At 34.1% G+C, this 26,792-nt stretch overlaps 1 protein-coding gene across 1 annotated transcript; it reads right to left on the bottom strand.

The window, feature by feature from the left end:
- On the bottom strand, positions 1-26,792 carry LOC108915720 (dynein beta chain, ciliary-like). Its single transcript, XM_018721838.1, has 8 exons — positions 26,597-26,792; positions 21,462-21,653; positions 9,925-10,043; positions 3,551-3,887; positions 1,027-1,388; positions 433-948; positions 269-379; positions 1-60 (listed from the first exon to the last, which is right to left on the bottom strand). The coding sequence occupies exons 1-8, from the start codon at positions 26,790-26,792 to the stop codon at positions 1-3; spliced, it is 1,893 nt and encodes a 630-aa protein (XP_018577354.1).

Below are 26,792 nucleotides of genomic sequence, written 5' to 3'. Positions count from 1 at the left end.
TCAGTATTTTTTATCTTTCCGGAACTTTGCCGCGCTCATTATTGTAGACGAGTTCTTGGACTAAGCGTGTCCCAGTTTTTAGGTGTATTTGTCAAAAAATTTGTTAATAATAATAATAAATATATAATAATAATAAAAAAAAACCAAATAGGGGCCCATATTCTGACCTTCTCCTCTATGTATTTACACAAAAACAATTTAATGGTGAAGGTATTTTTCTAGTGTAAGTGTATGTTTTTGTGAAGTGATCTAGATTTGATATACCTACCTGACAAATTTTCAACTCATTTTCCAAAATATGCAAAATCTTTTCATACTGATTGGTAAACTGCGCCTTAATGACTGGTCTTTCTAGAGTCGAACCGACTATATTTATCAGCTGAAATATTCATTTCACTTTTATAACTGATGTAATATTGATACATAACTTACCTTAAAAATACTTTCCAAATTAGTACAATCCTCAAACGCTTGACATAAAATAGCTGCTAATTTTATGTCCATTTCCGTCACCTTTTGTTTAAAGTGCTCGAATTCTACATTAAAAGACGAATCATCTGGATCAAGTACGTCATAAGACATCCCTGAAAATGAAGAGAAGCATTGCTGAAATTCCTCGAATACCATGACGATTCTAGCGCTTAATAATCTGCCTTTAATGCCACCTATCTCAACTTTTTGAAGTTTACTAAACTCTAGCACAGTGTTAAAGAACCATTGAATTGTTTCTAGTCTCTCCAAGAAGGCTATGAGCCTGCCAAATATCATTATGGGATGAAAATTCCAGTTATCCGGTGTTTCATTTTGGAAAAACCTTTTCAAATTATTTTTGTAGACAGTAAAAACGAAATTAAAGTGTTTCAAAGTTTTTATGCATAAGCTAACTCTTTGCATCGCTTCGTCAATGTCGCTATGGAAGAGTGTAGTAGGATCCAGAAACCGCTTGGCCTGAAAGTTGTAATGTTGGTGTTTAATGACAACTACAATTTGATACATCATTAATAATCTGTATACAAACATACATACCTCTAAGATGAGTAGATTACAAATCTGCTTTAATATAGTAATCAATTTAACTTGATCAAATGCTTTACAGTTGCACCAAATTAAACAAATGACATGCATTACTGGAGCTAAAAGAGGAGTACATTCGCTAAAGTCAGTTTCTTCTAATAGTTGAATGTGTTTCTTCAGTGGTGTTAAATACAGACAGATGCTTTTGGCTTCTGCTAAAGCAATAACTATATTTTTAAATATGTCCTTGAAACAGCTATAATAGGCACTATTTGTTTTTTCAAGAACCACCGCCATGCTCTTTACCCTCGGTTCTCTTAGTTGTTCGTATATTTGTTGTAGATTCCTTAGCCGCAAATTCCAAAATTGCAATTCTAAAATAAAATAAATAAAAACAATTTTATTCTTTATATCCGTTTTTTATGAATTTGACTAAACACAAATGGATATTACTGCAAGCACAACAATATCATAAAAATATGTTAATTTGCCAAATCCTATAAAAATATTAACTGAAGATGATTTCAAGATATACGAGTATGATCCAGTCATAATGTCATTAATTTTAAACACGTATGCGCAAGGTCTAACAAAGACAGAAAATCGAAAAAATCACCACAGGAAACAGCTGATTTTCCAGTCGTCTTACAGTTGGTTTTCAAAATCAAAGTGCAGTGGATCTCAACTTAACAAAGTATTATGGACGGATGAATGAATATTTTGCTACAAACTGAATAATTAATTGGACATAATACTAAAAACTCATATTCAATTATACAACATAGTGAAAACATGCAGCTAAATTGCAATATGATATGTTGTTGCGGATTTTCACAGTTCTGGAAATATAGTGTTATCAGGTTATGAGGTTATGTGGTTTCGGAGGCTAGAAGGATTATTGGTTATTGGATTATCAGGTTTGGCATCAAGGGTTATACGGTTGTAATGTTTTATAGTTTAGAATATTCAGTATTAAAAGGTTATGTGCTCACGGAGTTCTACAGATCTGAAAATACTAGGCCAACCAATAGAGATTTTTTGGCAGTCTTAAATATTACAGCAAATTTTATGTATTACCTTTTGAAAAGTACTTAGTAAATGAAAACCCAAGTGATTTCCCCAGCAAAGTCGTGATCAATTTCTTTTTAAACAATGAAAACTAAAAAATTAGATTTTTTTGTTTCTTTTTTTATAATATCTCGAAAAATAATCATGGAATCGTGCTCCGTTCGCTGCTTCCCCCACTACCGCTAGACTCTGGCTCGAGCGTACTTTCGATCATTTTGATATGGTATGCTATCAAGGGTGTTTTTAGGCGAAAATCCGAGATATACAAATTGGAGATTTTGTTGTCTACTTTCAGATTCCGTTTTCAGAATCTAAATCGGACTATTTTTGATAAATCGTCACCCTAATTTGTACATAATGCAATTGTGCAAAACCTATGCATCGGACACAAATCATCTTGCGCACGATTAAACTACATATTATTATTTGTCAATTTCCGCAAGATTGTTTTTCCAGTTTCAAATTTGACGGAGTCATGAATTTTTGAAGAAAGGTTTATTTTAAAGGTTTTTTCGGATTTTCTCTGTAAAAATGAACTGATCGGGTCGCACAAAAAACCATTTCATACGTTTTTTTATTCTCTAAAAAAGTCCTATTGAATGACGATTCCATAATTATATTTGGATATTATAAAAAAAAACAAAAAATTTAATTTTTTGCAATCTTTATTGTTTAAAAAAAATTGTTCACGACTTTGTTGGGGAAATCACTTGGGTTTTCATTTACTAAGTATTTTTAAAAAGGAAATACATGAAGTTTGCTGTAATATTTAAGTGTAAAAACAGCCTCTTTTTTCGCTCTATTGGTTGGCCTATACCAGGGGTCGGCAAGTAATTTTAGGTGGGGTCCGGATAGTTTTGAAAATTTTTAACGAGGTCCAGAAAAAAAATTCACATTTCTTATTTTTTATTTTAATTTGGACTCAAATTTAATCTGCTTACTAACCATTAAGAACTCAAAACACACACAATTGTAAAATACTAGAAAAAATGATAAGATTGGCACTTAAACGTAAAAAACATTTTTTAAATAATTTATTTGAGCAATTTGTACTTTAAAAAAATTTTTAGCGGTCCAGTATTTTACCTTCCGCGGTCCGGACCTGGACCGCGGTCCGCCAGTTGCCGACCCTTGGCCTATACGGTTTTATGGAGGTTCTGGTTGAGGTTATTGTGTCGAGCATCGAGGTTTCATTCGGAATTCAGTTACAAGTATTTTAAGCTTTCGAACGTTCTATTTGGTTGAGTTTAGAGACCTGTAGCCATTTTTTAACAAAAAAAAAAAAACTTTTTCGCCCCAGTATGCGCCGGCGCGTTCCGTGTCGCAAAGTAGAACGCCGAATTAACGGGAGTTATTTTTTAAATGGTCGATCAAAATTATTTTATTTCGATTCTCCGTCTTTATTAGGCCTTCCGAATACACTGTTAAAATTAACATATGACGGAATCAGCCCTGTATAAAAACTTACCTACAGAAGGGATAGGATTCAAATTACTAGAATTTTTTTCCGACCGGTCATTAGCTAAAACATCGCTTATTTGTGCGGACCATTTAATAACGATGCCTTCAATCGCACTTTTTAAATACAAATCGCATACTTCCCCGTTGCTCTGCATCAAGATTTTTTCGACCTCAAAGACTTTGTCAACTCCCACTGGCATGGGTAAAACCGTATGACCGTTCACTTGACCTTTTACCTGATAGACGGTGCTTTTTAAACTATGCATATGTTTGTGAACATCTTTTGAAACAACTGCAGGCCACTGGACGCAATTCGCAGAGTTTGAGACGAGAGGAACTAATATCTGGGAAGAGAGAACATAAAGAATCATTTTTCGTACAAAACGATAAAATTACAATTTATCAACTAGCATATTGTTCATTTATGAACTATTTTTGATAGTCGTTAAATCGTTAATCTTCTTGAATAAACTTTTACTTTTTTCTACAACAGATTTTAAAGAAAAACTAAAAAAAATTATTTTCAAGTTGCCTATATTACCGATGGAACATTTTCTATTTGACATTTTATAAATATTTAGAGGCTATGAATAAGAATATAACATCTATTAAAAATGTATAATTATTAGGTCTAATAAGTATGCAACCTTTACTGCGTTCCCAGAAAAAAGGGTTTGAAGCATCCTGCTTCCTTAATTGCAAATCTGTATCAGGAGATGCTTCTGATAATAAATGAAATTCAAATTAGTTTTTAGGTATATTTTTTAAGCACGATTTCAAAAAATTATTATTATTTGAAGTTTAGCTAAAAATTCCACAGCTTCTCGTAAGAAATTACATGATTTTAGGTGATTGTTAGCTACAAACCCGTCTTGTAGGGCTCTTACAGCTCGGGAATGATTATGTGTTGAATCAAAGATATTATATTCTTATATTAGTGGGTTGTATTTTGTTACTTGGATTACAATAATGATTATGATAATTTTTTTGTAATGACATATCAACATTTTTTTTACAACTTTTCTTGACTATTTTTGACTAGGTACCAAATAAAAACCTACTGTGATGCCAAACATGGCGTAATGTTTAAAATGCATAATGAACGCTTGGTGCAACATACTGCCGCCCTTGAAACCTCTATGTTTCAATAAGCAAGTCAAAAACTATTTTAACAATAATGATAAAAAATATTTAAACACGTATAGTTTCCATAGGCATTAAACACAGTTGGGTTATGGCGCGTTTCACAACACCATTTTTCGTCTTCACTTGCACTACACGCACTAGTTGATCTTGCCCTTGATGAACCTGAACTATGCGACCCATCGGCCAGAGCAGCGGGGGGACGTTGTCTTCCACCAGGAGTACCAAGGCGCCAATCAGCGAAATTTCCATTTCGTGCGCTGCTGCAGCTGCTGTAGGTAGTCTTTCCTCCAGCGTTTTCATAGGTCTTGTGACATTTTAACTAAATGGTGATATCTTGACAAATAGGTAACTCGAACATCGCTTAGATCTACTTCTGGAATAGAATTTAGGGATTCCCCCAATGAGTAGATGACTGGGTGTTAATGCTTGCAGGTCGTCAGGGCAGTCGGATAAAGTAATGATAGGACGGGAGTTTAAAACAACCTCCACCTGCGTTAACAGAGTATAAAACTCTTCATAAGAAAAAATGAAATTTTTTGCAACACATTTTAAATGCTGTTTTACCGACCGAACCGCTGCTTCCCACAATCCGCCCATATCGGGGCTTCGTGGAGGAATAGTTCAATCTATATTGCATGTAAAGTAAATAATCTTTAAATATATCATTCTGTAATAAAGTTTTAATTTCTGATAATAATTTATTATTTGCTCCGTGAAAATTTCTGTCATTGTCCGAATATATTTTCCTACACAAGCCACGTCTAGATACAAACCGCTTGAGTGCGTTTAAGAAACCGTCTGTAGTAAGCTCGCTAACAAGTTCGATATGCATTGCCTTTGTAGAAAAACACACAAAAATACAAATGTAACCTTTAATGATTTTTTTGCTGCGAGTTTTCTCATCCTTCATCTGAAATGGTCCCGCATAATCTACTCCGCAAAATGAAAATGGACGCGAAGGTGTCACACGAGCTTCGGGCAAATCTCCCATTTGTTGAGACATGAAAGATGGTTTCACCCTTAAAACAAAGTATACATTTTCTTACGATGGACTTTAATGCTTGCTTCCCATTTAAAGGCCAATAATTTTACCTTACACATGCAAGAGTAGTTTGAGGACCGGGAAGTAAATTACGAATATGTTCATATCTTATAATTAAATTTGTTAAAGCATGTTTAGCTGGCAATAAGATCGGATGTTTTAATCTGCCACCAACGCGTAAAATTCCCTCTTGATCGATGATTTAGAGCCTTGATTTTACTGTTAGATTTTCCGCATTTGTGAGTGTTAATGAATGTATGTCTTCAGAAAATGCTTGCGACTGAACTAATTTTAGAAGCAATTTAATTGCACGTGATAACTCAGCTACAGTGAGCGAAGCTGTTTGTTTCGCTCCCCGAGCCGTTTTCAAATTATTAATGAAACGGAGGCAATGTGGAATATTTACTAAACAATATTTCTAAAAAGTCATCATTTGAGACGGAATGTGATGTTTTATTTCTGCGTTCTGGTGCTTTATCTGATTTACGCACAAACTTAGAAATATGATTATCTGGCCATAGTGCCTCTTCTTTCGATAAAAATGGAGGACCACTCTACCACAGAGTGGACTCAACAATATCCTTTAGTTCAATACCCCTAGAAATAATATCCGCTGGATTATTTGCTGATGTAACGTGATGCCAATTATTAACTTGTGTCAATTGCTGTATTTCTGCAACCCTTTTACAGACAAATGTTTGCCAAGATTAAGGATCAGCTGACAGCCATGATAAAACAATAGTAGAGTCAGTCCAACAGTATATTTCATCTATGTGTATTGTTAATGCATTAGTGACCTTTTTTATTAGTTTGGATAAAAGTAAACACTCGCATAGCTCAAGCCTAGGCAATGAAATTGCTTTTAACGGGGCTACACGAGATTTTCCGCATATTAAACTAATAGTTCCGTTTATACATTCTGATCTTACATATACGACTGAACCATATGCCTTTATACTTGCGACTGCAAAGCCATGAATTTGAATTGTTGTTACGTTACCTTTTGAGAGCTGATGATTTTCATAGAAGACGCCACTATTTACTTGCACACAAGCTTCAGCGCAACGTATCCAATTCGCTCGCACACATTGCAACATTGCCACGTCCTTTCGAATCATATTACAAGCTTCGGCAATACGATATCGCAATTGGTCGATGTCACGAATTTTCGTGGAATACACAACATTTTTCACATATCCCCACAAAAAGAAGTCTAATGGGGTGAGGTCCGGAGCTGCCGCGGCCCATCCACCGATCGGGAAGTGTAATGTTTAGAAAGTCGCGCACTCTCCGAAAGAAGTGAATGGGGGCTCCGTCATGCAGTAACCATATATTTTGCAGAACATTGAATGACACGTTTTCCACTAACTCAGGCAAGCAATTTTGCAAAGAATCTAGATATGAAACACCGTCTAATCGTCTAGGCAATAATTCAAAAGGTCCTATTAAAGTGTTATTAACGATATCGGCCCACATGTTCACTAAAAACTGTTGCTATTTCGTGTGGATTTTCGATAGTCCAGTGTTGAGTGTTGTGGACGTTACGTACACCATTTCGACTGAAACATGCTTCATCTGTAACAAGTATTTGCTCTGTAAATTGAGGAGTTCTTGCATGTTCCTGAAGCTACCATTCGCAAAAATCTCGACGTAGTGGAAGATCCTCAGTTGTAAGCGCTTGAACACGTTGAATATGAAATGGATACAACTGAGCTTGTCGTAATGTCCGCCACACAACAGGTTGCGAAATATTTACCTGCTGTGCGATATTTCTGGTGCTACGATGAGGATTTTCTTTGACGAGATCATCTTCTCCTCGACATTTAAGATTATTAGTGGTCGCCCTGGGCCACCGTCGCAACCTCAACGCGATTGTAGAGTAGTTTCAAAATCTCGTGAGCCGCGAAATGCGCGAAAGGCGTGGCGTATCCGCATAATTCTTCTAATAAACACGTTGTGAAATATTGACTCAGAATTAGACCATGTGCCTCATTACAACCAGAAATGAACTAAGGCGCTCGGGCATCAATAAAGTCAACTGGCAAACGTTCGTTATATATATTTCTATTGTTTAAATTAAAACAATAAAGAATAGGGCATTTTATTATGATATTTGGAATCGGATCAAAGGCTTGTTTAAGCTACGAGAGCTCGAGATAGACTGTGAATATTAGATGTAATGTTTTTAGGACGTAGAATAATTTAGGCGACACGACGGTCGGAATTATGTTTCTGCGCATATGAAGGTCAAAGCTCATAAGATTTTGAAACAACTCTACTACCGGTGTCCAAAACTTTTGCGCCACAGCAACAAATGTTCGTGGTGCGGGGGCACGTCGTTCAGGATATCTTGCACGGTACACTTGATTGACAAGTTGGATGGGCATTTTCATTTCACAAATTATGAGCATATCATAATATTCGAGGTTGCTAAATAAATGCGCCATTTTCAAAAAAAAAACTTGGAAATACGGCTATTAAATGTACTCTCGAAAAACAGCACAGCAATCACTACAACAATGTATTACAAACTGATTTTTGAATACAGTCCGGCTTCATAAGAAACCTACAAACTCGTAAAAAGTGTTTCAGAATTTTTTGTAAGTACTCGCCGCGATAAAATACTTGTATTTCAGCAGTTTCAAAACAGTTTTAAACACATTTTTAATTACCTTTTTTCTCTATAATCTTCAACTTCCAATACAAGTTTGTGACATCAGTTTACTCAGTTTTTGCTCCTCTTTTACCCCTTTAAATTTTTGACATAAGTTTATTAACCCCGTGTATTTGCCAGCAAGGGGAACATCACATCCCAATAGACCCACTTGGCAGAGTTTTTGCTACAATATAACCTACTGTTACAAATTATTTCTAAAGTCTGTCAGAATTAAATTGATGTTCTGTATCAAGGTAATTTATAATTTGTATTTTCATTTGAAGTATTATTTAAAATATCTACCAGTACAATTCAAATTGACCTATAGTTTATTGGATTATCAGTACTACTTTCTTGTAAATTGGTACAACTTTAGATATTTTTACTCAATCTGCGAAGAAATTCAGTCTAGTTGAGCCTTAATGTTAATTTCTTCTTGTAATAACCGATCTCTTTGCAGTACTCTCCGAATGTGAAGGCGTCAAACAGTTCTTTAACTGACCTTACCTCCCGTTCAACTTTCCATGTAGGGACGAACCATAGCAACGAAAACATTAAAATTACTGTTCTTTATTATAGTCCCTAAGAAGATTAGCGAGTTCCTGATGCCAACAAATTCAGAAGTTTACACTGGGCATTGCTTCTGTCGTTCTGAAACTATCATGTTAGCAAACTTTGAAGCCGATCTGAGGACAGCATCATGGGCGTAACTAGAATTTTTGCTTGGGGTTGGCCCAGGTCCGAATAAAATTTCAAAAACGTTCTGATGATAGACAATAATATTAGATATTTTTTTCTGGGGAAGGCCGTGCACACCCCTGCTCCCCCTTGTTGGTTCTGTTTTTACAACAAAAAATTGAAGCTATGGAGTATGGCTACATTAATTGCATAATTGAAATCTTTATGAAGACCGTTAAAATCAGCGTTACGTATTAGTTAATTTTTTACATAATATGAAATAGAGACCGACCGAATGTGATTTTTTTGGCCGAAGCCGAACTTCGATTATTGGGTCACCTTCGGCCGAAGCCGATGCTGAAGCCGAAGATATTTTTATTACTTGAAAATTTTAATTTATAAGAAAATATGATAAGATAACATAAAAGTAGGTAAAAAATAAATGCATGTTTTGGAAATATAATATATATAATAAACAATAATAAATAAAACAACAAATTCTAATAATAAACATAAAACATAACGGGTAACGGGTATTTTAAAAAAGATATAGAAAAATAAAAAGCATGACTGTCGAATGTCGATGCGACGGTCGACGTCAACGGCTTCGGCGAAAAGTTCGGTTTAATTTGGCCGAAGCAGATTCTTAGCCGAAAGCTTAAATAATGGCCGAATGTGGCGGAAGCTGATGCCGATGCTGAAGCCGATTAATCGGTTGGTCTCTAATAGGAAATCTTTATTTATTCTTGTTCTTAAAGTATTACCCTTTTTGCTAAAATTTTACTTCATCTACATATTATTACGAATTTACACTTTAGCATCTGCTGTAGAAAAAAGGTTTCTTTTCTTATTTACTTACTTCATCCACAAGTGAAGATAACTGATCGATAATTTTTGCTGATAGATCTCCAGTTATAATACTTTCAGATGGCGAGGACTTGTTCACAGGGGCGAATTCTTTCTTTATAAAATAGACACCTAAAATTATTTGCATTAAATGAAATGTATTTTATAAAAGTTAGAAGTTTGCTACTAGTTCTGTTTATCTAATTTGTGTAGTAATAGAAAATATATTTTTCATTTCAAAAACATCGTTTTTCGAAAACTGTCATCAAAAATCGACATTTTTGTTAAATTTGCTGTCAACAAAGTGAGTCTTTTTTGTCAACTAGTTGCAAAATACTTTTATGTTCTAGAACGCCAAAGTCATTTTCGTTCTAGGACATAAAACAAATGTCAAAATAATTTGTCATTTTTTCGAAATTTATTTATGATCTTATTAATTAAAAATATACATTTTAAGTAACATAACATTTCAATACGAAACAGTAACTATTATAAACAGGATGATTTACAATTTATTTTGCACTATATGTAAATTGAAAGTGCAGTAAGTTAAATTTATGCCAAATCCAGTGCCGTCAGTTATCGTGGTTTTTAATTCTGAGTGTTCAATGAGGCTGCTGCTGTAATTGTTTAAGTTTACTGCGTTTAAGTTGTATTATTGGCAAGTTCCGTAGGCTCTACTACAGATGGTAACAATTTATTTGCGATTGAAATTTTATTTCTTATAGAATCTTTTATACAGGGTGTCTCCGTTTCTTCGTTCTTAACTTTGGGAAATGATAGAGCGTGAAGAAATAATAGGAATCTTTCCTATAACATTTTTCCCTATAGCGCTCCGTTTTCGTGATACAGTGCGTTCAGCTCTCAAAAAAATATGTTATTTTCTTTATTATCTACTAAACAAATAAATATTTTTTGTTGAAACTTGGTGTACAGTACTCATAATAAAAGGTTAATATTTTGACGTGAATAACTTTTTCCGGCTATGGCCAGTGGCGTAGATATGGGATTTTGTTCTGTTTTGAACCCCCTAAACTTCAACGCCAGTGGTGAAAAGTATTTTTTCAATACAAATATTAACAACTTCTTTTAATTTTATGAAAAAACTCCTCTTGATAAAATTCGCTATGAAGCTTCGTTCTTGAGATATTTAGTATTTTTTTAATCAGGGTTATCTTAAGCATTACATAAATTTTACGTTTAAGCAGGCATTGCTTGTTTCTAAGTTTGTAACAATAGTATTGACAGATGTCATGTCAAATCAGTTTGTTTGCTGTGCGGTCAGAGTTTGTCGAAGTGTTAGTGTTAGTGATGCCTTTTAGATTTAGCTGCAACAGAATACCGAACACGATTTCCGAATGCAAGATATCCATCTCCAGCGGTATTTAGAAGAGTTCATCAACTTTTTTCAGAAAATGGTCTTGTGCTTAGGAGAGAACAATAATGTTGTAGTACGAAATAGAACTAGACGTGTTCCTCGATTATTCGAAGAAACAAGATCTATGAGTGTTCGCAGAGCTGCTCGTATTGTTAATATACCTCTAGCTTCAATTTGGAAAACTTTGCGTAAAGATCGTCAAAGAGCTTACCATCTGCATCCCGTTCAAGTTTTACATCCAGGAGACCACGAACGGCGTTTAGAATTCTGCAATTTCATTATTAATTCCCTGAATAACAACAAACACTTCCTGCAGCAAATACTGTGGACAGATGAGGCCCACTTTATCCGACGGCGATGGGGAGTAATTAATTTTCATAATTTACATTTATGGGCTCATGAAAATCCACGTGGTATAAGACCTAGAAACTTTCAAGCAGAATTCATTGTAAATGTGTGGGTTGGAATTTATAAAAATATGTAGGATATTTGGACCTTACATTTTACCAGACAGACTTGACGCCGTTACGTTTCTACAATTTTTGGAAACTAATCATAATGATATGTGGGAGGAAGTACCACTTAATGAGAGAAGAAATGCATGGATACAATTGGATGGCTGTCCTGCACATTACGGACGTCAAGTTCGTAATTGGTTAGATGTAATCTACGGGGAAATGTGGATTGGTCGAGGTGGTCCAGTTGCTTGGCCAGCTCGATCACCCGACCTTAACCCACTAGATTTTTTCCTTTGGGGCTTCTTAAAGGAAAAAGTATATGCAACTTCGGTGAACAATAGAGAACATTTATTATATCGTATTCGAAGAGCTTGTACTGAAATAAATAATGACATGTTAATTCGAACAAGACGGTCATTAAGAAATCGATGCTATCGTTGTATTGAAGAAAATGGTTCTCACTTTGAGCATCATTTAAATTAAATTGTTTATAAGCTGTTATTTTAATTTGTTTAATTTTTTAATTTCGCAAGATAACCCTGATTAGAAAAAGACTAAATATCTCAAGAACGAAGCTTCCTAGCGAATTTTATCAAGAGCAGTTTTTTCATAAAATTAAAATAAGTTGTTAATATTTGTATTGAAAAAATACTTTTCACCACTGGCGTTGAAGTTTAGGGGGTTCAAAACAGAACAAAATCCCATATCTACGCCACTGGCCATAGCCGGAAAAAGTTATTCACGTCAAAATATTAACCTTTTATTATGATTACTGTATACCAAGTTTCAACAAAAAATATTTATTTGTTTAGTAGATAATAAAGAAAATAACATATTTTTTTGAGAGTTGAACGCCCTGTATCACGAAAACGGAGCGCTATAGGGAAAAATGTTATAGGAAAGATTCCTATTATTTCTTCACGCTCTATCATTTCCCAAAGTTAAGAACGAAAAAACGGAGACACCCTGTATATGTCTCCGCTACCGTACTAGAACGACACACCCCCCATATAATTAATGGTGGTAATATCGGCCCCTGCGTTGGCTAACAGAGTGGCGGAGGAACGTCTAAAGCAGTGGCCTGTATAAGTTTCCGGATGAGGCCAACTGAGATTATTTCTTTTAGCACATTCCTTATTTTGTTGACGTCAACCACTTGGTTAACTCATTTTTCCCTGACATACTTCACAAAATATATTCGACTTGTAGTAACTGCCGGACGAAAGGCACAGTATATCTTCATTTGGTTTGGACTTGAAATCACAAAACATCTCGGAGTATGAGTTTTCTATACCATCGATCGTTATCAAAGCTCTACAAACTCCAATTATTAAAATAACCTGAAAAGTTGTCCAAAATTAGTTAAATCGATGTAAAAATCTCTCAATTTCCTGTTTCCTTAGAATCCTGGACTTTTTCTGATTTGCTTTTCAAATATAATGTTAATTTTGGAAATTTTCTGATATTTACATTTTTTTAGCATTTAGTGTACTTTTTAACATGGAATACCTACTGACCATAATGTCGAAAGTAAAATTTTATTAGTTTTATATTTTAAATATGCCAGTAGTGCCGCTTCGGATATTTTTTGATTTTCTTCGAACTACACCACACTTTGAATTCATTGTAGGCAATCTCGTACTGTCTCGACGATTTTTTTGGGATTAATTGTGAAATAGAATTATGTGCCGCTTCCAATACGTCCCCTGGTAAATGCTTGTCTTCACCTTCCTAGCTCATTTTAAATCAAACACTCTTAGAATATGAATTACTATAATATAATTCTGACACTACTTTTTCAAACTACCAATTTTTATTTTTTATTAGGTTGCTATCGTTATAATAGTCATCGCGCCTAAACCGTCTTGATTCAAACACGGTTTAAACGATTTCAGATATAAATTAAATTGTTCTATTGTGCAAAACCGTACTTATCTTATCAACTTCGACGTCACCTGTTACATAGGTGTTGTATAACAATGAAAAAGAAATATTAACGGTCGATAGAAGGAAGCACAAAAAACAGGCACTTAGGTAGGAAATTCTGGAAGGAAGCCTAAATAGTTGAAGATAGGCAGTTGAAGTGAGAACAGTGTGGAGATCGGTAGTAAGACGATCGGCGGGCAGTGTGTCAAAGTAGTGAAAAGTTAATTGTTTAAAGTGTTATTAGTTAGCAGGTAATATTCTTTAAGTACTTTGTTGTTAATTGTTCTATATAATCTTATGATTGTGATGATTATAGATGTTTCATGATAATAATTCTTTGTAAGTTTAGCTTCCATTGCTTTATGCTCAAGGGCATATATTTTTCCAAGGTAAAATTGTTATAATTATACTTAAAGTTTGCCCATTATTTATTTCATGTTAAAAATATATGTATTGTCCTGATTGCCAGACATTACAATAACGACTTCTTTGTTTCACATCTAACTTGTTTTTGCCACGATTACGTTATACGTAAAATATAGATGTTTCATGATAATAATTCTGTATATGTTTAGCCTTCATTGTCTTACGCTCAGGGGCGTATATTTTTCTAAGATAAAATTGTTACAATTATTATTATAGATTGCTCATTATTTATTACATGTTAAAATATGTATATTGTCGTGTCTGCCCAGATATTGCAAAACAACTTCTTTGTTTCACATTTAACTTGTTTTATCTTGATTACGTTGTTCTTTGATTTCTTGTGCTCACTTTATGTCATACGTCTATACGAGCCTTGTTGAATTTACTAACATTTTCGCCCGTGCGGAACGAATCTGGATTAAGCTCGATTGCCTCCCGTATGGGACTCCAGTGTTATGAAGGATCTTCCGAAATCTCAACTATAGCTGGATTGCCTCCCGTATGGGACTCCAGTACCTTCCGGCTCTGCCGGCTAACTAACACCAAACCTCTTCAGTTTTACTTGGAAGTGTGTATGACTAATATGAGGTAACAGATGACATTTAGTGACACATTAAATGAGACAGGACTTATTTATCATTAGCAAAGGCATATGCATACATATTTGGGTGGTAAGAGCAACGATCGTGGGTTTCTCTGCCATGCTCTTTCCCCACAGGAGCTCTAGGTGAGCCTGGCACTCTCATTCTATGTTAAATGGTTGTTAATGTTTTTGTTGTTCTTTCTATTTGTCACATGTTTAATTTGAATTGTGTGTAAATAAAGGTTAGGTGTATTAACTCTGCTTTTGTTTTATATAATTAAACCATACATCCCCTCTAAAAAGTTAGTAGCCAGCGCCTTCCGGTCAATATAAAAATAGATACACACAACGTAGAGTTCTTATGACGATCACACATATTTTTGGCCACAACTACGTTTACTTATTTTTTATCGAACCTAGGGTTGTTATACTACAGAATATAACACAATTTTCTTATTTTATTGCAATTTTCGAAAAAATATTGTTTACATCTCGAACGAGAATTGCTTTTGCTTTCTGGAATGGAGGCAAAATGCCTCGCTAAACTCGGCAAAAATAATTTCCATTCTCTAACACAAAAGTACCATTTCGCGTTCTAGATACAAAAATAACTATTTCCACACAGACGCCATTTCAGTTTGTACCATAGACCATATGGTTTGTACGACTTTTTGGTGTATGTAAAATTTAAGTGATAAAAATATTTTCAGGATTTTCTGATAAATCTAATCAACTAATGAAGCTTAAAATATTTATAAAAACTCGTACAAAATATTGCGATATATATAGGAAAAATGTTTTGCCAGGTGGTTTTAAACCTTTGAAAGTTTTAAAAGTGGTTTTAGCATATGCATTGGTTGGCGGAAATAACTGAAAAACATGGTATGAAATTGTAACAAGTATACTTTCTTGAATCGGATAGTTTGAGAAAAAATGTTTAAAATTTAATTTTAGTATCATATAAATGTGAAACAATAAAAAAATGGAAATTATTCATATCTGGCCATACTTACCATAAAAATGTATTTTTCAATTTACCATTGAAAATAGTTTTTATAAAAATCATAATGGCATACCGCAAATAAGAAACCAATCTTATTTTGGCGATTTGGTTGCCTTAATATAATATTAATGATAATAATACCAAAATAATAAGTATATATATTTTATTTGTTCATTTAAAGATCATATATCATACATATTTATTTATTTTATTTATTTATTTATTTAGAAAACGGAACATAAACAGGCTGGCTAAGAGCCCAAAACAATGTTCACTAAATAACTATTTAAAGTCGGTACTAACGGGAAGGGCTCTCGAAACGATAAACGGTTTAACACCATGAGAGGCGTGCTATAACGATGCAATCGAAATGATAAAAGACGAATTCGGTAATAAAGAACGAATTGTTGACAGTTATATACAACAATTAATAAATTTAAATCCGGTAAAAGGAAAACATGACGTCACAGGATTACGAAAATTATATAATACCACCTCAGCTGTTATACGCTCATTAAAGGTTTTAGGCATTTCAGCGGATAATTACGGACTAATGGTAAAAACTATTTTAATGAAATCTTTGCCATTTCAGTTAAAAGTAGAGTTTAATAAATTGTCAGAATTTGATTCGGATGCAGAGGAGTGTAGCAGTCAAGAAAGAGCAGATACATCAAATACAATTAAATGCGAAAAACAGATTGAGCTACTATTGAAATTTATAAAACGTGAGGTTCCGTCGAATCTGCACAAGCTATATCGGGTACAGCCAGTACAAGCAGTGGTGTATCGAGAGAAGAACGGAACAGTATTGGTAGAAATAAAAATGGCAATTCAAATAATCCGCGAACGGTTTCAGGACTTTTTACGAGTGCAACGGACAATAAATGCGTGTTCTGTGCCAATAATACGCATAATACATTTAACTGTAGAAATAAATCACTGACAATTGAACAAAAAAGGAACATTTTAAAACGAAATTCGCGATGTTATAAATGTACTAAGCCAAATCGTACCGCTCGTGATTGCAAAAACAATAAGTTAATGTGTCAAAACTGTAAAGGTAGACATTGTACGGTGATGTGCGATCCGGACTACAAAAAACATTTAAACGAAAAGAGAAATACGGGAAATAACGCGAAAGACTCTAATACTAATGGTAACGCAAATAGTACAAAAAATAATGAACAATCGGCAGCATTAATAGCAAATGGGTATTACAACGACGTACTGCTACAAACGGCGTGTACCTTTATTTCGCCAACGAATGAATTAAAACAGGATGAAATGTTTATACGCATAGTATTCGATGGAGGAAGTCAGTTAACATTTATCAGGGAAAAAAATTAAAAATTGTGGGTACACATAAATTATCTATTATTCCATTTGGCTCATCCGATAAAGGCCCGCAGCAAAATTGTAATAAAGTTGAGTTTTATTTGCGAAGCCAATATACAAAACAATACATAAAACTGTATGCGATCGAAGTTCCCGAAATATGTTTTGATGCTTTAAGTAGCCCGCCTACAAATATTAGAAAATTAAAAGAATTTGAATTAGCTGACGCAAGACCGGAAGGAAGAGAACCTGTTAAGGGAATATCTGTGTTGATAGGAGCGGATAACTATTGGAAATTAGTAACCGGTGAAACAGAAAAAATAACCACGGAGTTAACGGCTGTAAATACTATGCTAGGGTGGACGTTACATGGGCCTACTTCTATAGATTGTTATAGCGTAAATACCAATATAATTACTGTTTTGCATACAAATGTTCAAGAAGAGCCATTCAGTTTGAAGCATTTTTGGGAGTTAGAAACTATAGGCATAGATAACCCTGACAATTCAAATAGTAAATTAAATGAAAATTTTACAAGAAAGTTTTGTGAAACGAATATTAGATTTCAGAATAGTAGATATGAAATAGAGTTACCCTGGAAAGTAGAAAACTTTAAGTTAAATGATAATTATGATCAAGCACTAGCGAGAGTAAAAAATTTAACAAGAAATCTATCTAAAAATTCTAAGCTACTTGAATATGATAATGCAGTTCGAGATTATTTATATACAGGGTGTGCTGAAACGGCACCGGAGACTCAAATGGTGGGTAGGACTTACTTCATGCCGCATTGACCAGTTTATAGAGACGATAAGGATACTACGAAAATCCGAGTTGTTTTCGATGCATCAGCGCATGCGCCTGGTTTTGCATCTTTGAATGAAAGCTTGTTATGTGGTGACAATTTGATTCTAGATTTAATTAAGATATTACTTAATTTTAGAGTTGGTTGTATTGGGTTATGTGCAGATATAGAAAAAGCGTTTTTACAAATTTCGTTATCAGAAAAGGATAGGGATTCTCACAGTTTTCTATGGTATGAAACCGAAATTAAAAACGAAGAAAATTTACCAAATTTAGTCAGTTATCGAATGAAACGTGTAACATTTGGGGTCACTACAAGCCCATTTCTTTTAGCGTCTACAATACTTAAGCATTTAAATGAACAAGCGATAGAGTATAGTCAAACCTGTGAAATATTAAAAGAATCGTTTTATGTAGATGATTTTGTATTTGCCGCAGAAAGTGTAGATCAAGCTTTAAAAATATTTGATGAATCTGTCAAAATTATGAATACTGCGCAAATGAACCTACGAAAGTGGATTAATAATAACGATTACGTAAGAAATATATTCAAAGAAAAAAATGTACACAAGGTAGCTATTTGCCCAAAAATACTAGGTGTTTTCTGGTATATCTTACAGGACGAGTTGAGAATAAGTTTAGACTCAGTAATTAATTGCGTCATTGACAATAATGATATTACAAAACGAAATATTTTAAAAATGGTTTCAAAGATATACGATCCCTTAGGATTTCTAGGCCCATACACCATCATACCAAAAATATTGTTACAAACCATTTGTAAGGGAAAATATGATTGGGACAGTATGTTACCACAAGATATTCAAAGGGAATGGAACATTTGGATTAAAGATATAAAACTTTTGAACGATTTAACTTTTCCAAGATGCGTAGTAAAAAATCAGCAAATACCAGTACAGTTACACATTTTTGCTGACGCCAGCGCAAAAGCATATGGAGCTGTCGCGTACATAAGGATATGTGAAAATAATATTAATCATTCCAACATTTTTATGTCAAAATCCAAAGTTGCGCCAATAAAGCAGAGTGAAGATGAACTTTCTTTACCCAGGTTGGAACTAACGGCAGCTGTTTGTGCTGCAAGATTAAAAAACTACATAATGAAAAATGTCAAACTGAATGTGAAATCCATATATTTATGGACGGATTCCAAGATCACACTGCGTTGGATTATAGAAAAACCAGAAAGGTGGAAACCATATGTTGCGAATAGAGTCAGAGAAATTCAGTCACTGACACTGTGGAGATATTGCCCAGGACAAGACAACCCTGCAGATTTAGTGAGGAGAGGTATTAAAGCAAATAAATTAATAACCTCAACATTGTGGAAATTTGGTCCTTATTTTTAACGTGAATCGGAAGAAAGTTGGCCCGAAGATGACGACGAAATGATGGATGATTATCAAGGAAATTTTGTATTGAATACACAAACCATGGAAGAGATACACGATCCCTTATTTGATTTAAACAGATATAGTAGCATAAACAAAATTCTTAGAGTAACAAGTTATGTTTTACGATTTATTAACAACGTAAAATTTAAACAAAAAATTGTTGGCAATTTGGGTGTAGAAGAACTGAAAAGATCCGAAGTACATTGGCTAAAATATATTCAAAATAAAGAATTCCCAGCTGAAACCAAGTCGCTGAAAAATAATGAACTTTTACCTAGGACTTCTGCTATTTTATCATTGTCACCATTTTTAGACCACGATGGACTAATGCGACTCGGGGGAAGATTACAAGAAAGTGAACTATCTTATGAAACGCAGCACCCAATTATATTACCAGAGTCAAGTCCTTGGATAAACAAGATTATTACTCACACACACGAAATGTTGCGTCATGGAGGTGTAAATATTACTTTAGCGGAAATACGGAAGAAGTACTGGATCCTAAGAGGTAGACAAAAAATTAAATCCATTTTATCGAGATGTGTGACTTGCAAAAAATTTAGAGGAAAACCTGGAGATACCCAATTTGCTCCCTTGCCACGAGAACGAATTTTATCAAGTAGAGCATTTGATGTTATTGGTACCGATTTTGCTGGACCTCTTTATATAAAAGAAAAAGAACAAATAAGAAAGGTTTACGTCATGTTAATAACTTGTGCTGTAACACGCGCAGTGCATTTGGAGTTGGTTCCGAATATATCTACAGAATGTTGTCTGCGAGGTCTGCGTAGATTTATGGCAAGAAGAGGAGTGCCGAGTGTGATTTATTCGGATAATGCCAAATCTTTCAAAAGATCAGCGTTGGAGCTTGAAGAATTTAATACCATATTATTAAGGAGTACAGATATTCAGTCATTTGCTTTGAAAAGTCGAATAACCTGGAAATTTATTGTTGAAAGAGCCGCATGATGGGGCGTATTTTGGGAACGTTTAGTAAAAACCATAAAGGATTCATTGAAATTTAATATAGGTAAAGCCATTCTCGGATTTGACGAATTACAAACGGTGCTGACTGAGGTAGAAGCCATTGTAAATTCCAGACCATTGACGTACATTGATGATGACCCAGACAATATGTGTATCTTAACACCAGAAAAATTTTTGATTGGTGATGCTGTATCCAATATTACCAAAGATATACGTGAGACAGCAATTAAACGTAACGACCTTTTACAAAAATGGAAGGCGCGAGAAATAAGTTTAAATAAATTCTGGAGAAAATGGACTGCGGATTATCTACAGCAATTATGCACAGCCCATCATTCTGATCCGAAAAGAACCACCTCATCTGAAACGGGAGACGTTTTGTCGTATTATTACACGTCCAGAATATGCCACGAACCCTTTGGAAAATGGTTCGCGTTACGAACATTTATCACGGTAGAGACGGAAAAGTGCGTGCTTGTGAAATTAGGGTTCCTAACGGAAAATTGTTGAAACGACCGATCCAACTGTTATATCCGTTAGAATCAGAAACTGAGGGTAAAGTAAGTACTCCGTACTTCGGGGCCCGAGGATTATGTGGAAAATAAAAACGTACGTCAAGAGAGCTCTTTCCCGCGAGACCGATACGGTACGGTAGAGAGTGCCGCTGCTAACAGTAGTGATATAGTGTGCGATTAATAATGTTAGACCGTAAAGACTGTTTGTGTGTTAATTAAATGTTTCATAAATATGTCAATATGTCATAAAAAACTGTTCAGTTAGTTAAACATTCTGTAAAAAACAGAATAAAGTATTTTCACAGGTTTTACAGTGGACCAGTTTTCAGTGCCGTGCAGATGTGTATTTTTAAATCATTTTCGAACTGCCCTTTTTTCTTTACAAAATTGTATTTGTAAGAGTCCCTTGTCCATCAAGAATTTTTTTTTTGGATAAGTTCTGAATCACCCTGTATACACATATACACACATTTATGCATATACACACATGTACACATACACACATATATACACACATACATATGCATACACCCACGTACATATAGTATAGATACAGTATAAATACACTAATAAAATATAATAAATAACAATAATGTAACTATCTGTACTAATAGAATGTTGTTTGTTTTAGTGCTCTCTTAAAGCTAACTAGTGAACGCATATCAAAATATATTGGTGAATGTTAATATATATGTATGTATGTATGTATGTACGTCTTACCTTTGGTTTTCAACTGAACGACTGGAAATGTGTTCGATGCAACTAATTGCGCTGTATGCGTCAATACTATAACAAGAAGCGAGGGTACAGGTCTTTCCAGGAATTTTTTTACTACAGATTTATTTTCTTCTGTTGCCAACATACGACTCCATTTCTCAGGTTTCAACTTAAGAGTCTTTTGAACATAGTTTCCTAAAAATCCCATACGTCGGTCTACTTGATTTGCTTGGTTATCCATTGTTATATTCTAAAACTGATAAAGATATGTTGCATCTGAGACTTTTTAGCGTTTGATGTCTAAGAGTGAAAATGGATACAACCCTGTTACTTTTAAAGGGGCGTAGTTTATCATCCTTGCAAGTGCTAGTTAAAATTTAGTTGAAGCAGTTTGCTACTTGAATGATCAAATTTATATATTTAGCTCTAAAACCTTACTCATTTTGTATGTCTTATACAGGGTGTTAGAAGTTTGACTGCCTTAAATTTAACAGACGATAGAATACATTAAAATAAACAAAAACACCTTATATATGACATGGGTCCTAAACTCAACCATTTCCGAGAAAAAATGATCAAAATCTCCAACTTGATGTACAAAAGTTCGATTAATTAAGGAATATTGACATAACTGCGTGCATAGAACTCCATAAAATACAATATTTATCACTTTTTTAAACTTTTTTATGCTTAATTCTAAAAAATCCTTAGTGTTGTAATAAATTGTGACAACGGTGCGTAGTAACACGAGGTACTAAGCTGTCCACCAATACACAATTCAGTTGGTATCTGGAATTCGACCGCGACGGAGTGTTTTTTGCGTACCACTATTTCCTTTTCTTGAGGTGTTTCTCCTTGCTTTTTCAAAATGTTTACCATACGTGATAATTTTCCAACGAGTGCGCGAAAATTGGATTCGAAGGTGTCATGCGTGCATCGAAAATGGTGATGGAGTGATTTTGAGCATAAGGTGTACTTTGTTTTGTACTTGTGCGTTTAAAAATTACTGAATTTTGCTTTTTGGGAAGTACCTAAATTATTTTTAATATGTATGATTTTTTGGACGACGTGAATCTTTGGGTACTTTAATTACATATTTTTCAAATTCATAATTCGATTAAAAGTTCCTGTTTTAAGAGATTCATAATTACTAAAATTCCAGCTAAAATTTTTAAGCACAACACTATCTTCGGTACTACTACAAAATCGATACACTTTATTTTATTTATTTAAAAACTGGAAAACAATTGTCTTGAAATTTACTAAATGTTTCACAATAGTACATTTTTGTTATCCTAAGACAAATCTGCCGCGTACACCCGTGGTCTGCATCAGCTGTGTAGAGTTAAGTTAAGCGCTGTTGTGATTAAACTCCCCAATATTAATACTCGCTGTGTTTTTAAAATTGTTAATCTTACCTCCCTGTAATATACAACTTTTTTGTTCATTTATGATTACTCTATCTCATGCTGAAATAATGGCAGTCAAACTTGTTACACCCTGTATTTTCCATTTAAGCGTGTGATCTTATCATTCCTTGCTGGGATCGATAAGAGTATTTGAAAGAGAGCACACTGCAAATCGAATTCTCATTTTTAGACATTTGCCTATTTTTACCTAAGTGACACAATTTTTTAAACATTCATAACGCATTTCTTTGGGTGATAAATACCAATTTCTATGGTACTTTTCAATCCGTCATAATGGGTCGGCCATTTTGGATTTAAGAATTTTTGAATTAAAACCATATATTCGTGATTAGCGACTTTGAAAAGAACCGTCAGTCATAACTTTCAAATTTTGAATTATTTTCCGATTTTTACATCCGCCATATCCTTCTTCTATTCAGGAATATTCGGATTTGGACTTCAGATTCGTAATCACCGACCCCAAAAACCTGCGGTAACAAAAGTCATACAAAAATATTGAATAAAAAAATGTGTGACTTAAAGGAGTAACTGGGACACTCGTCAGTAGGTTATTTGCAACCTTTTAAGGGAAAAGTTTATATTATATATTTTTTGGTATGTTGTCTATCAACCTACATTTATATCTTTGGTATTATAGAATATAGGGCTATGGTTTTTCACATTGTTTTATACTAGCATCGTTATTTGATCTTAGGCGTGAAATTAACCCCCTCTTAGGGGTGGGTATGGATTTAATTTGCATATATTTCTTTCCACTCAATGCTCAAAATATTGACACTGACTATCAACAATATAAAGGTGATAATGGTAGGTAATTATATAGATGCCCGCTGGACTAATTTAAAAATGCTTAATTTTCGAGAATTGGGTAAATTGGTGAGAGAATTGAACAGTAAAGATTTTACCATCGATGTACTAAACAGTAGTTATTAAATCTTCATTTGAAGTAATAGGGCATATCTGGCTGCAACTCATAAACTGCTCTCTTGAATCTGGTAAGTTTCCAAGGAACTTGAAAATTAGTCCAATTATTTCAATGGAAAAGGTCAGTAGCACCATCAAGTCCTGGGAATTTAGATTTGTTAATACTTTGCCAAGTTGCCAAAAACTTTTGGAAATGATGGTATATTAACAATTATACAAGTATGTAAATGAAAATAATTTGCTTTATACTAATCAATCGGGTTTTCGTACTAAACATTTCTGTGAATCTGCATTACAATTGATGATCACTGAAAAGGAATTTGGATAGGGGAGATTACACTGTGTCATTTTTTCTAGATTTAAAACGAGCTTTTGAGACCATAGATAGATCAATGTTACTATTAAAACCAAAACCAATATTATAAGATTTCATAGCTCGCAGAAATATTGTGATATGGTTTTACTGTAGGAAATGATGACTTAACTACTGATGTTGAGTTAATAAAATCTGAATTGGAAAATGCACTGTAAGTTATTAACTAATAAGATTTCCTATCTTACTTATTTGTTTCGCAATTTAAGGTCGATATTAAATATTGAACAACTTCCTTGCTTATATCATGCACAAGCTGCATCTCGTCTCAGATATGGTCTGTTTTTGGGAAAATTCTACATTTTCTACACAAGTTTTTATAGCACAGAAGAGATGATTAAGATATATGGTAGGAGTTCCCAGTCATTATTCGTGTAAGGATATTTTTAAAAATTTTAAAATTCTACCTTTACCATGTCTGTTCATATTTGAGATCTGCTTATGTTTTCAAAAATAAAAGTAAATTTGTTTTAAATTATGCACTCCTCAAGTATAATACAAGAGAAAATATGAATTTACATTCGCTAGAATAAGAATAACGTCCAACTCTCCCGACTGTTTAGGTCCTAGGCTATTTAACAGGTTACCTAACCAATTAAAATTGCTGAAAAGTGAATATTTGTTTAGGAAAGCTTTAAATCACTTTTTAATGGAAAAATGTTTTTATTCCATATTGGAATTTTTATCTTTTTTTTTAGTTTTGTAATGTAATTGTAACGTAGTATGTATGTATGTATGTAATGTGTATGTATGTAGTTTTGTAATGTAATGTTTTGTAATGTAATTTGTAATTTTTAGTTTGTAAGTTTTATTTGACTATTCCTATACATATTATGTCTCTGAGGAAAATAAAATATTATTATTATTATCTATGGATTTTAAAAGGTTTATGCTCCTTTAATGGGATTTTGTGACTTACCAATTTGGTAACTGATTGATGCAAACTTTGATATAAAATATCTGCAAAATCATTTAGTAACTCTTTATAGGTAGATTTATTTTGAATAGTCGTACTTTCATCAGTCAATACGACTCTTTTTTTTAGGCGATTATTTGTCTTGCTGGTTCCCAGAAAACTACTTGTCTAGTTATGTTTCCAAAGTACATTCCTCCCAAAGGTATATCTATGGTAACATTTTCTTTTATCAACAAATCTATGCGTAGTTTTATTTGACTGTTCCTATTCATATTGTCTCTGAGGAAAATAAATTATTATTATTATTATCTATGGATTTTAAAAGGTTTATGCTCTTTTAATGGGATTTTGTGACTTACCAATTTGATAACTGATTGACGCAAACTTTGATAAAAAATATCTGCAAAATCATTTAGTAACTCTTCATAGGTAGATTTATTTTGAATAGTCGTACTTTCATCAGTCAATACGACTCTTTTTTTTTAGGCGATTATTTGTCTTGCTGGTTCCCAGAAAACCACTTGTCTAGTTATGTTTCCAAAGTACATTCCTCCCAAAGGTATATCTATGGTAACATTTTGTTTTATCACCTACATCTTCACTCAAATTCTTCATCAAATACCGATTCACTTCTACGACGACTCCCGCAATTTCTAGGTTAAGCTGAACAGGTCATTGAACCATTAATGATTCTCCGTTAGACTTCAGGAATGTGCCCTTTATAATTTCGTAACCGCATAAATGAGTTCATCGTCTCCGTGTCAATGAGTGCTATCAAATTTTCTATACCGTACTTTATCTCGATTCTAGGTAAAACTTTACTTTTTGTGTCCATCTACAACGACCCTATTTGTCCGTGGATCGGGATGACGAGCTCTAGCTCATCTCGATCCTCTATGGTCCTCTATCCCTCCTCGACTGGGGACATTTTTCGTGGCATAAACAGTATACAATCTTCTATTTCTTGCTTCTTACTGAATAGGTTTACTTGCTCATTCTTTTCTGAACATCATCATACCTATCCAATATTATCTGTTTTACTTTTCCATATTCGCCTCCTAAATTGCGGTAATTATTGAACCATCTACTTGCCTCACATCGCAATTGATCCGTTACATATTGTGTCCATTCCGTAGTCGGAATCTCTTCTACCTTGAAGTATTCTTCCAAATTCCTGAAGAACTGTCTAGGATTTTTCCAATCCTCCCCACTAAATGTGGGTAAACTGATTTTTCCCTATTTTCTTGGTTTCCGTAAGACTTCAGTAAATTCTTGTAAAATATTTCCTAAGGCTCCTATCTTCTATCTCTATCCGTTCCTTGGTAACTTTGGTTGGGCGCCACTGGGTTCTAATTATATCATTCCCACAACCCAGAACCGGGGTCGAATCTCTCTTTCATCCCCATTTTTCCATATTTTTTCCAGCCCTTCTCCCGGACCGTCTGGCTCCAGTCGATGGACTCTTGTCTCAGGGTACCTGGTGTTCAGGTCCCACGTTGGGCACCATGTCTCCGTCCCGTATTTTGCGTGTCTCTCGGTAATTCGGGCGGATTTCTCACGTCCTGTTCTTCCTTAGAAAATCCCAGGAACGGAGTAACATTTAAAGACATTGTAAAATCCAAAGATTCATGCTCAACCGTGACAGGCTCCTGATCCTCATTGAACATATACAAGTGGGGAGTATTTTCCAT

Source organism: Anoplophora glabripennis, unplaced genomic scaffold (genome assembly GCF_000390285.2).
Source record: "Anoplophora glabripennis isolate ALB-LARVAE unplaced genomic scaffold, Agla_2.0 scaffold1488, whole genome shotgun sequence".
NCBI lineage: Eukaryota > Metazoa > Arthropoda > Insecta > Coleoptera > Cerambycidae > Anoplophora > Anoplophora glabripennis.
The sequence above is the reverse complement of the archived record's forward strand: the minus strand, read 5'-3'. Positions and strand labels throughout refer to the sequence as shown.